The following is a 12009-nucleotide window of genomic DNA, read 5'->3' on the forward strand; positions in this document are numbered from 1 at the left end:
GGCATCTGTCGTTTGAGATGCTCTAGGATATATTGTATGACTTCTACCTGCAGCTCCAGATTGGCTTGGGTCTCTCACAGGTTTAGTATCATAGCTGCCATGCCTCATGCAGCAAGATATCCTAGGAAGTCTCAAATGGCGTTAGACACCTCAGTTTCAGCAGCCAAATCAAGTTCAAGATCTCCATGGAGTATAAACATCTAGCTCACAGGTAGACATCTAAATGTAGATGTCTTATTCTGCAAGTCAAAGCTCATCCTTAATCATTAAATGATAGCTACATACTTTTCACTTTCTAGACTATATGCAAATTACACAGATCATATATTTTAGAAGACACAGGGGTTCACAGTTTGTGTAAACAGCTAATCTTGTCTAACTTACTATTGTAACCACTGTATACAGAAACTTCAAGTTGAGGGGTATATTCTGTCCTCAGTCTTACTGACTAAAATACAAGCTGCCTACACGGTAGGTGTGCTTTGACATCTTGGGAAAACTGTCTATTTCCAAAGGACTTCCAGAACAAGGTTTTACTAAATTTTTCTTGCATAAAATGGAGTCCTCTGTCACCACCACCCCATGAAGATGGGTAACCTGATATTTGGGTCTCCTGCTCCACTATCACCATGCCTCCCAGATGGAGTCTCTAGGTAGAGACTCCTCTCCTCTGATCCAGAAAACAGGGACTCTGGGTGGTATGGTGTATAATTCACTGTAAGAAAGGGGCCCCTCTCCTGAAACCTGCAATCAGAAGCCTTCGTACCGACTGCACAACCACAACACTCGACTGGTGCTTTCTCTCTTTCCCCCAAACGGGAACCTGAAATTCTTGAGGAAGAAATGGATGAAATACCAGCTGTTGATTCTTCACTTCTCTTGACTTGAAAGGACTATATAGATGACATTTTCTTCTCATCTTTGTAACAGGTCTCCCCATCTCTTATGTGTTTATTACCTTCCAAGTAAATTCTTCTCATTCCATGGTCCAAAAGAGAGGGGAACACTTGAGGGGATGTTCTTTTCTTTTTGTCAAGGTCTTTTTTTGATCTGGTCATTTGCACATTGAACGCAATAAAGTATGAAATTTATTTTTGCTCATGAATCTTCCTACTGTGATAAAATGCTTACACCTAGTTCAGTGTCAGTTAATGATAGACCATTTATAAATTAAATAAAGTGTTGAAAGGGATAATTTATACTTAGGCTAAATAGTTCTAAGTATGTATTTTAGACTTTTTAAGGTGGTTATACATATTTCACCAGAGAAGAAAAGACTGGCTCTGTTTACTCACATTGGGTCAACTCTCCTTTCTAAAGGCTAATCTTTCTATGACTTTGAATTTGCATAAAAGAGATATTCTGAACAAATTCTTGCCCATGCTCAGGTATTCCCCTGCAGGCTTGCCTTGTTTTGGGGGCCTGCTCAAAGCATATTACCAGATAGGCTCAAATACACATGGCTTAAAGCATATTACCGGGTGTGTAAGGTCAATATTATTCCTAGATGTGGAGTTTCTGCGTCTGTTCTAACCTTAAATCACATACTACCGGCAGAATCAACCCCTTTGGTTCTGTAGCCACAATCCCTGACCTCTGAATGATGATGAGATATTAAGTTTTACTTTCATTTAAAAAGTAGGGAGCTACATCCTAGCCCGAGGGAGGTATATAAACCAATTACTTGGCTGGAAAGCTTGTCAATGACTTTTTGTTTTGTACAGAACACAGATTGTTCCCAGCTATATAATGTTGGCTGTTTTGGTCAAGGAAAGATAGACGGATCTCTGATATTTTGGGAAGACTCTAGATCAATTTTATGTTTGTAGGGAGCAGTGACATATGAGCAACCATGAATAGCACTAGGGCTGCTGCGAACTCCCAGCCAGCTGGCTGCAGGTGGCTGAGCCAGCTCTGCTTCCAAACAGTCTGTGCAACTTCTGGACACCGGGAAGGACAGTTTAGTAGCTCAACAGGCAGCAGAGCCAAGGGGACAAGAAAAGGGACCAAGCCACTCCTCAACATTGATTTCTTCTGTGACCTTTGACTCACTTCTAACCTTTCTTAAATTTTATCACTGAAGTTTTTTTTTTTTTTTTTTCAAGGTTGGTTACCTAGAGGTAGACACCTACCCCATAGACATAAGGTACTGCAAACTCCATAAACCACTTCTCACAATATAGCCCTTCATTTCTGTGCATTGTTCTTCATCTCCAGAAAATAGGGTAACAATATTTAAATATTATGCAGACAGAGATCTGGCAGCCAAGCTGTTAATCTGTATGTATAAATACAAAATCTCATTGGAACCAACACATAATTTTCCAAAATTTTCAGTTTCCAGCACTTCTGTTAGTGTGCTGGCTAAAAAGTAGCTGTGAAAGTTTCCCAAATGTTGGTAACCAGACAGATACCCTCACAGGGAAGGAAGAGGCCACCCCCACCCTGCATTTTTCATGCTCTAGCCTTACACTTCTTGGAGCAGTGGCAGCTTCTGTGACTTCAGGAAAAAACCACCAACCTCTGACTGTGTCTGAATGAACATAAATGTGAACAGAAATGTCACAGGTGAAAATAATATTGAGGTACTTCAAATTTTTAATCTGTTACATGGAAAAGTCAATGGGGAAAGACTGGAACTCTGCCCAGAGAGGTAAAGGTGATAAAGGAGGTAGCTGTAGAAGACTTTGGCAATGGGAGGCAGAGCAGAAGAGGAGAGAAAGCTATTTGCTATCCCATTTCTACAGGCTTTTCCCCTTCCACCTTCTTTTCAGCTACTCCTTCCTACTGTTACCTCATCATCTTTTCCCTCATTTATTCATGCTCTCTGTCCCATCACTTCCAACCCCTTCCAGTATCTGCACAGTCCAGCAGAACATCAGGAGGGGAGAGGGGGAACGTGGGCTTCAGCCTCCAACTCTGCCACTGCCGCCAGACACAGGTGCAAGTGCGTGGCTCCGCGGCTGGCTCTGCACCGCTGAGCATCGAGGGTGCAGCCGTCCCACAGAGACTGTGCGGTGGCCAGCCAGGGAGGACAGGGCAGAGGGCTGCACTCCCCGTGTGGGACTGTGCAGAGCAGAGTGTGGCAGAGCCCAGGAGCTGCCCTGTCTGCCCGCAGACGCCCCAACCCAGCTGAGCAGCAGAGGCTGAGTGGGGCTGTTCTGGCACGGCCTTGGTGGGCATTTGCAGCGCGTGGGAAGCCCGGTGATGGTGAGCCCTGGCGCGCCAGGTACCGTCCTAGCACAAAATAGCGTCTGCCCGTCTCGGGGGCACACCAACACCTCGCGAAACACTTTTCAGGTGCGAAGCCAGCAGCGACAGCGTCGGGAACACGCCCGTTCAGGTTGCTCTCGTGGCCGCGCCGGCCCCGTCCCCTTCGAGCCCGCGGTGGGGGCGAGCCGGACACAAGCGGGCGGCGGCGGGAGGCTCCGGGGGCCGGGCCGAGCAGGCCGCGAGGCAGCGGCGGGGGCGGCCGGCAGCGGGGGCGCGGGGGCGGCCGGGGGGAGCGCGCTCGGCTCCGCCGGGCTCCGCTCCGCTGGGCTCCGCTGGGCTCCGCGGCCGCGCCGCCGCGGCGGGACCGGCCGCCCGCGGTCCGCACGTGGGTACGTGACGGCGGCCGGGCCGGCGGGGCAGCGCGCGCGGCTCCTCCTCCCCTCCTCCCCCGGCGCCCGGCGGCTGCGGCGGGCGGCGCGGCGCGGCGCGGTGCGGCGCGGCGCGCGGGGGGGCGGCTGCCTCCGGCGCGGCGGAGCGGGGCGCAGCGCAGCCGGGCCGGGAGGCGAGCGGCCCGCGCGGGCGAGGGCGGGCGGCGTCGCGGGGCGGCGGGGACTGCAGGGCAGCGGCGGGGGCTGCGGGCGGGGTCCGCGCCCGCGGCCGGCAGCGGTCTCTGCGCCTCAGCCGCGCTTCGCCGGGGTGCTGGTGGTGCGCTCTGCCGCCTCGGGGCTGCACAATGGCAGTCGTGCAGTAGGATGGATCCTGCCGTGGCTTTTGTTCTGCAGATCCACCCATCCTCCTAGCAGCCAAGCGCCAGGCTATGGTTGTCTCTTTGGGGATCGTCGGTGTTCTGCCGGTGTCTCTGGTGAGGTTTTGGCCTCGGCTGGGATTTCGCTGTCGTACTTTTCGTTTAGCTGCGTGCTGAAAAAGGGATTTTTTTTCCTCTCTCCACGCTTTTGGTTATAATCCAGTGTTGATCTAGGGGGAATAACCATTCAGCCTGGCTGAAAAAAGCATCCATTGAAAAGTCTCAAAGAAATATACCACGTGAGAAAAAAAAACTGGGAGAAGATCGGAATATAACCATTTTTTCTATGATAAAACTGGTGCCCCTCTTCAGGAGAACTGGTGTCAATTTATTATTATGCAACCACAAGGATCTCTTCTTTCTCAGGGTGTATAAGCTGCTGGATTGCTTTTCGCCCAAATCAATGTGGTTTCTTTGGAACATTTTCAGCAAAGGATCGCATATGCTGCAGTGTCTTTGTGGCAAGAGTCTTAAGAAAAACAAGAACCAAACTGGTAAGCAATCCATTGCATTGCGTTGTTTTTCTTTTATGCTACCCTGTCTGTTGCTCGCCGAGGTAGATCTGCAATCCTGCTGTGGGGAGAAGGGGGAAATATAACGAGGCCAGCACGGACATGCATGTGCCTACGTGTATGAATAAGCAAGGAGCAGTTTGGATTAGCTTCGGCCACTATCACCACGGAAAGAAAGAAAAAAAAAAAAGAAACTAAAGGCGACCCCAGCGCGGTCTGCATCTCCTAGTTTCTATGTGCTATTTCCAAGAAGGAAACTTTTAAATCGCTGCCCTTTTGAAGGGGGAGCCGGTAGGGCTGTGCTCAGCCCACCCTCTCCCGTCCCTGGTCCGACCCCTCCATGCACAGCCCCAGAGGGGCAGTCAGTTTGGGGAAGAGGAGCCCGGGGCTCCCGTGCCCGTGTGAGCCGGCCTTGCCTGCGGCGGGTGAGTGTGCCGGGGCTCCGGTCCTGCACAGCACTTTCTGATTAGCTTGCAGAATATATGCCCCCCCCTCCCTCCCCCCCCACACAGCTCGCTCGGCTTTCTGGAGTCAAGCCCGACACCCCCTGGCCCGGGGCTCCCCATTAGCACTCACGGCCCCATGACTCTGGGTCGGAGGGTGGAGGGGGCTGAGGAAAGGGGGTGGACACCTTCCTGGGGCTTGTGCCTAGACGGCAACTAAACTAGCTATGGCCAAGCAGCCCCAGCAGCACCGCCTGGGCGGCTGCGTGTCCCCCGTCTCTCCTTGCCGGGATGACCCCTCTGCACACACGGGTCTGTGTCTCCATGTCTGCCTCACAGCGAGGATCATGCGCTTCACTTCAGCCCGGCTCCAACGGGGAAACTTGCAGTACATTACATAAGAAATGCAAATGCAGGTGCTCTGGGCCGCCCGATCCCCGGGGTCACGCCGCTGCTGTTGCATCCCTCTCGCTCTGGGCGGCTTGCGGCCAAAGCCCGCGGCTGGCGAGCGAGGAGGGCGAGAGAGAAGCGATGCTCCTCGGCCGTGCGAGCCGGCAGCTTTCCGGGGAAATACCGGCCCTCCCCGCCCCCGCAGACGGGGCTTTGCTCGTCGTCGTCGTGTGTCCCCCCGGCCCCGGCCGGCAGGTTGTCCGCAAGCACTTGCGTGCTTGGGGAGGCGAGAGCTGCCGGAGCCCGGGCTGTGCGGGAGGGATGCTGTGTGTGTGTGTGCGCGCGTGCGTGCGTGTGTGTGTGTGTGTGCGCGCGTGTGTGCGCGCCGGCTGCCCTGCAGTGGCAGCTCCCGAGCAGGAGGCTCCTGACGCCGGCACTGCAGTGTAGTAGATCATAGGCTCTCGTTGCCTCTCTGACACCCCAACATCAACAAGCAGCAGCCCTGGCCGCCCGCGCCCCTCTCCGGCCCGGGCAGCCGGCTGCTGCTTTTCCCAGCTCAGGGCCGGTGCAAAGAGTGGAGGTGGCACCTCGGCGGATTTTTTTTTCCCCCTCCTCCCCCCCCGCCCCGCAAGCTCCCCCAGCTCCCATTTGCCAGCTCCTTTCCCCCCCGTCGCTGCCGCTGCAGCAAAGAGCAACCACATCTCAGCATACCAAAGAGGCCGAGGTGCCTCCGCCGGAGGCCAGCGGCCTCCCGCACGGTGCCCCTCCGGCGCTGCAGCGAGGCAGCTCCCCGCGGGGCAGCCCCCAGGCCGTGGGTCACCCCGCGGCGGAGTGCGCCAGGCAGGGGCAGCGCAAGCTGCCAGCTTTTGGCCCCCACCGCCTCGCGGGGGCCCTGCGCCCCTGCCCGGGCAGCGCACTCCGCGGCCGCCCCCGCGGGGGGGGGGGGAGCAGGGTGCCCTGCCGCCCCCCCCCCGCCGCCGGGCCCCAGCGCCGTGCTGCCCCCGGGCAGGGGCTGCTGCCGGTTTCTAGACCTTTCAGTCCGCATCCGGAGCGACGGAGCACCACCGCGAGCCGAAACGCCGGGATTTCGGAGGGGCGGCCCCGGGGCATCCCGGGGGAGCCCACCAGAGGCCCGCAGCGCCCCTCTTCCCCCGCCCGGGGAGCTTGGCCCCTCCGCAAGGGGGGGCGGGACAGCGCCGCCCGCTGCCGTCCCTGCGGCGGGCCCGTCGGGGCCGGCGGCCGGGCTCCCCCCCACCGCGGAGGGGCCACGCGTGGGAGGCCCGCGGGTGGAGGCGGCTCCGGGGGCGCTGCCTGGGAGCTCCCGGCCGCCGGGGGGCAGCCAGCGAGGGGGCAGCGGTCTGCGTGGCCCGGGCGTGAGGGCGGTGGGGCACGGCTCGCCCGCCCGCCGCTCTCACCCGACGTGAATCCGGCGAAGGGGTGAGGAAGCAAGCCCAGACCACATGCCTCGTGCTAAAAATCCCTTTCCCTTTGAGTATGGGTAGCATTTAAGCAATGAATAACTATTTGGAAAGGCTCATAAGCGCTAATCTGCTTGACTGGATTAGCTGATATTCTGATACTAGGCGCTGTTGCTCGGGGGCAGAACGTCGCTTTCTTGCTCCTTCTCCCCTCTGCCGTGACGCAGCAGCGGGCCGGGGTCACATCATCCTGCCTCACGGCTGTCCCGGGGCTGCGGATGTGCTCCCCGCCTGAGCGAGGGCAGCCCCGGGCCCGGCCCTGGTGCCCCGCACTGCCCTGGCTCCCCCTCAAAACTTCTGGAGAGCAGGTGGGGCTTTTGCTTTCAAAAGGCGCCACAGGAATGAGCAGCAGCTGCTGCTTACACCCTGCAGGGAATGAAGCAGGTTAGGCAGCTAGCAGTGGCTTTTATTTCAATTTAGCTAGTTATTCTTGGCCTGATGCACTTTTTTTTTCTCTTGTCCTTTTCAATAGTTGGTCTTTTTCCAGAAATGGGACTGGGTGGCTTGTTTCCAGGTAGCCTCTGCTTTGCATTTCCTCTCCGCCACTGGCCGCAGCCCTCTCGCTTGCGCTCACCTCCTCCCAGGGCTCCCCTGCCATCCCCGGGTGCTTGGGTGGCCCTGCCAGGGCTCCCGGCACGAAGCAGGGCCAGAGCAAGGGGCGAGCAGGGCAAGGAAGGACAGGGAGTCCAGCGGGAGCTGTACAAATCTCTGGCAGTGTTGCGTCAGAAAGCTTTAGTTTATCCATCATAGAAATGCAGCTGGCTGAAAAACCTTTCTGTTTCACATCTGGGATCCTGGAAAGAGCTGTCGTTGACTGCTAAAATTATTTACCTACTTTACATTTCTTCATAAGGGGAAGAACTCTGAGGATCAGTAAGTGCGGTTTTGCTTGCACTGTTTGGATTTTTTTTGAATTTTCTTGAGTGTAATAATGCAAGAAGTAACAATGCTCCCAATATCTTCAGCACCCTGTCCAGTATGAAAATACTTACAGTGTGTTAGGTTCCTGGGCTTCACTTACTGTATGTAATCATTTCCACTTAACTCTGTCGTTCTGGTTAGGCACACACGTGGAAAGGATTTCACAAAGTGTGAGACAAGGGAGTCTCACAGAGAGTTGAAAATTGCTTGAGCCCCTGAACCAGGGCCTGAAATGGTAAGATGCCATCCTGGTGGCTTCCCATTGAGGGAAACTTGTATGTTTAGTTAGAGGAGGGCTAAGTCATGGGGACGATTTTAGCCTTGAGGGGAAATGGGGAAGGAGAGTACCTCTGGGTATTTTTTGAAGCAAGTAGAGGAAGTGACTAAAATTTTTTACCAAATGACAGCTGTTAGGTTGCCCATGGGAGATGAGTTAGCTGGCCAGAGTGCTAGATGGCCCCATGGCTGGGATTGCTATATCGCATTTCACTCTTGGTGGCAGCCCAGCAGGCAGAGGATGTATCACATTTCCCTCTCCATTTACCTCCAAGGAGAGGCATCTCTCCAACTTTGTCAGGGGTGTTGACAGGAGCGTAGATGGAAATTGGCATTACTATAAATATGCTGCTGATAGAAGCATTTAGTTTCTGTTAGTATCAATCCCGTATCAATCTCAAGCACAAAATCTATTTAAAAAGAAGAATATCTGAAATGAGGACTGTGTCTAAACTGGGCTTGCTGTATAATCCCATGTTAAACTCCTTCTTCATAAAATAGTCAGACTGTTCTTTAGTGGTCGCTTACCATTGAGAACAAGTTTCTAAGCATAGCCATGTGAGGATGGGTCTGTTTAAAACAGAGGCTTTGGTCCTGTCCTAAAATACATGTTGTGTAGCATTATTTGAATTCTAAGTAAGTTGGGGCCACCCGCTGCATTCCTTGCTCCTGGAAAACAAACCTCCCACCAAAAGACAAAAGATGTTTTGCCTAAGTAACAGCTGCAGGATTGGGTCCTTGAAGTTTCTTTCATGTAGGTCTGAAAAGCAACTCCAGCTGCTTAAATACCATAGACTCCTACACTGTTATTACAGGCACCGTGTATTTCTCTCTGACAGCACTCAAATGCAAAAATAGCCTATATACATGTATCTCACCTACTGAAGTTTTGACCTCAATGGAATACATTTCCTGAATTTATATAAATTTAATTATTCTTGATCAAATTAAATTGCATATTCTACTTGTTAAGGGGTGAAATTTATGCCTGCTCATGCATCTCCCTACTGTGATAAAATGCTTCCACCTAGTTCAATGTCAGCTAATGACAGGCCATTTATAAATGAATTTAAATATACAAAGGATATCTTAGGCTGAGGGAAAATACGCAAAGTGTATTTATAGATATCATTGGTTTAAATATTTATGTTTATGCAGTTTTCCTTTGAGGGTGATATTTATTCTACTTACCTACTTAGGTTACGTTAAGTATATCAATTTTGAGCTAAACTTCCATTGACTTGAAATCTAAGTAAGGAGTTAGAGGTTCAGAATTTGGCCCTTTGCAGAGACTTTCTATCTAGTAAGCGTCTGTCAAAATATAATCTGGAAAAAGGGGAGCTGTTTGAAACTGGAAATGAGTTTTTCAGAAGGCCTTCATAAACTTAAAGAAATAAAAAGCAGTGCATTCCACCAATTCTGTGGTGGTATTTTGTAGTTTGTGGCTTGCTATTAAGGTTTTTGTATAATTACCCTACTGAGTTTTTTGCGTAATTACTCAACATGTAGAATGAAATGCCACAAGTCTAGAATGTGGCTGGGTAAATGAAGTGGCTGTGTGCAAATTAAACTATGCTGCGTATCTACAGGCATTAGCCAGATGTGCCTATGAGCACAGGCTCCTGCTGGAGCAGCGTTCATACAGTCGAAGATGATCTTGTTACTTCGGGAGCAGTGATTTGTTTCTCTACCTAATTCTGTTTAAGATCCTCTCTGTGATTTTGGACAAGCTATTACTTCCCCATGCCTTGCTCTCCTAGACGTTAAAAATTGAAGACAACGTCTGAGCATTGCACAAGCGTGCTATTGATTGTTTTGTCTGCTTCTTGCATTTCAGTGAATGATAGCTTTTCACAGACAACTTACTAGCTTACTAAACATCTTACTGAGTAACAAAATGTAGACTGATTTCAAAATCTTGAAACCTGAGTTGTGCAAAAAAAAAAAAAAAAATTGTTGTGGTGTAGCACAAGGCTTGAACAATTAATGTACCTGAAAGCTACTTGCTGCTGTATGTAAGGACTGTATACAGTAGTAAAGCAGTGTACCTGGAAATAAACTTTGCAGGACTGGGCCCACGTTTAGTTCAAAAAGCTCCTGCTTCTTGCACAGAGTGTGTTTCAACTGTCAGAACAAATGAAGCGAGTGGGAAGAAAATATTTTTATCTGAGACCATGTGATGAAGTGCTCAAAGGAGTATATTCATCTTCAGACTGGATACTAAAAAAATTATTTATTGCGTTCTCAAAGTGGATCCTGAGAGGTTCTGAGCCACTCAGAAGTGCTGAAAATTATAATTGCAAAGGGAACTGATGGTGTTTGGCACCATGATGGATTGAATCCACAGTGAACAAAATATATGTAAGTAACATTCTTTTTAAGTTACACCGCACCAAAGGTAAATAGCATATGAATAACAAACAAAGCTGTTATCCGAATTAGGAACATGCTGTCTTTGAAAAGGATCTTTTTGAGGGCAAAATCTCCAAAATCATTAGGTGAATGGCTCTTAATGGATAAATAGAATGCTTTTTTTTTTGTATGTCTGTAGCATTCCCTATTAAAAGCACTCATATTGAATAGTAGCAATGGAAGTAAATAGCTGCTGATGAGACTGCATTGAGAAGTCAGAATAATATCTTCTATAGTGAAATTCAATGCACTAGTTCCAGTTACATAGTGTTGAACATAACCAATATTTTAATAGTTTGAGTGTTCACATTGGATGGTGGTGTGGGGTAAATGATAATAAATGATACCTTGTTGACAACAGAAGTTGATGGTGTAATTTTAATATCCGTACTTTGTGTTTATCTCTGACACCTGCTTATTTTACTTTTAACTAGAAACAGTACAAGGAGTTACACTGAATTTTATGCTTGCATACAGAAGGTAATATCTTGGAAATTATTTGGCTTAATCATTCTTGGGGACTAAAATTAAACAGATCCAATTTGACAGTAGAATATAAAGGTTAAACATTTTGATCTTGTTGGAATTGTTTTTTGCTTTTGCTATCAGACAATGATACAAATAAGCCATAATCCTTTGTGAAAACTTTGTTTTAAGGAGACTCCAAAAAGGTCTGTATTTCAATGAAGTGATACGGAGATAAACTTTGCTGTTCTCTGAAGATTCATTGTGTCATCCCTGTTTTTTCATGCAGCTTTGTCATTTCAGAGATCAGAACATAGTAGGGATACAGAATACGCAGGACCCACGCCTTAGCTCTTGGATAGATCCTGCCTCCAACACTGGGCAGTGTAGATGGCGTAAGAAAAATATAGGAAATGGGCAAGTCCAGGCTTTTTCCTTCCCCTTATCTCTCCTCTCAGTTTTCAGCAATCAGTGGAACGCTTTAAGTAGGAGCTTTTATTCAGACTACTATGTTTAGTAGCCTCTGAAGGAGTTATATGCCTTCAGTTTGTCATTTACAATTTCTATTTTCAGTATCTAAAATTTCATGTGACAGTGAGTTCCACAGTTTAGCTGTGTGCTGTGTAGAAAAGGTGTGTGAGGGCTTAGTGTCTGGCTGGGTACTCCTTTGTTCGTGTTCTTGTGTTGTGAGAAATAGAGGATAATTCTGTCTGCTGTTCCTTCTCCTTATTTGTGATTACTGATTACAAGGAATTTCTCATCTGTTAGAAGGCGAGGAGTATTTCCTACATTCCGTCTTCTCCATCCTTGAACTGTCAAAAAATATACGGTATTTCTACCATCTGTGTTCCTATGCAGTTTAACTTGCCTTTGCTAGTGATGCAGGATGTCTCAGGCTTTGGAGGACAAAGATGAAGGAGCAGCTGTCCCCCCGTGCACGGGGATCTGCCTCTGTGGGCACACTGGAGTCAGAGGAGGGTTTTGGTCGTGCGTGGGGTGTTTGCTGGGTGCTACCACAGTTTTCCCATAGCTCAGAAGCTCACAGAGCTGTAGCGCCGTAAGGAGGAGCGAGTCCCACGTTGACAGGTTGTCTC

At 50.0% G+C, this 12009-nt stretch overlaps 1 protein-coding gene across 3 annotated transcripts in view; it reads left to right on the plus strand.

Moving 5' to 3' along the window:
- The first annotated feature begins 3852 nt into the window (after window positions 1–3852).
- Window positions 3853–12009, plus strand: part of FGF14 (fibroblast growth factor 14) — a 411876-nt gene continuing 403719 nt past the window's right edge. The window contains exon 1 of one of the 3 annotated variants that reach the window (XM_064504324.1): window positions 3853–4512. In XM_064504324.1, coding sequence (XP_064360394.1) covers window positions 4305–4512 — 208 coding nt within the window. In that variant the 5' untranslated portion in view covers window positions 3853–4304. The remainder of the gene's footprint in view (window positions 4513–12009) is intronic. The other 2 variants (XM_026121620.2, XM_026121628.2) reach the window with 2 other exon arrangements.

This window comes from Dromaius novaehollandiae, chromosome 1 (assembly GCF_036370855.1).
Source record: "Dromaius novaehollandiae isolate bDroNov1 chromosome 1, bDroNov1.hap1, whole genome shotgun sequence".
Classification (NCBI taxonomy): domain Eukaryota; kingdom Metazoa; phylum Chordata; class Aves; order Casuariiformes; family Dromaiidae; genus Dromaius; species Dromaius novaehollandiae.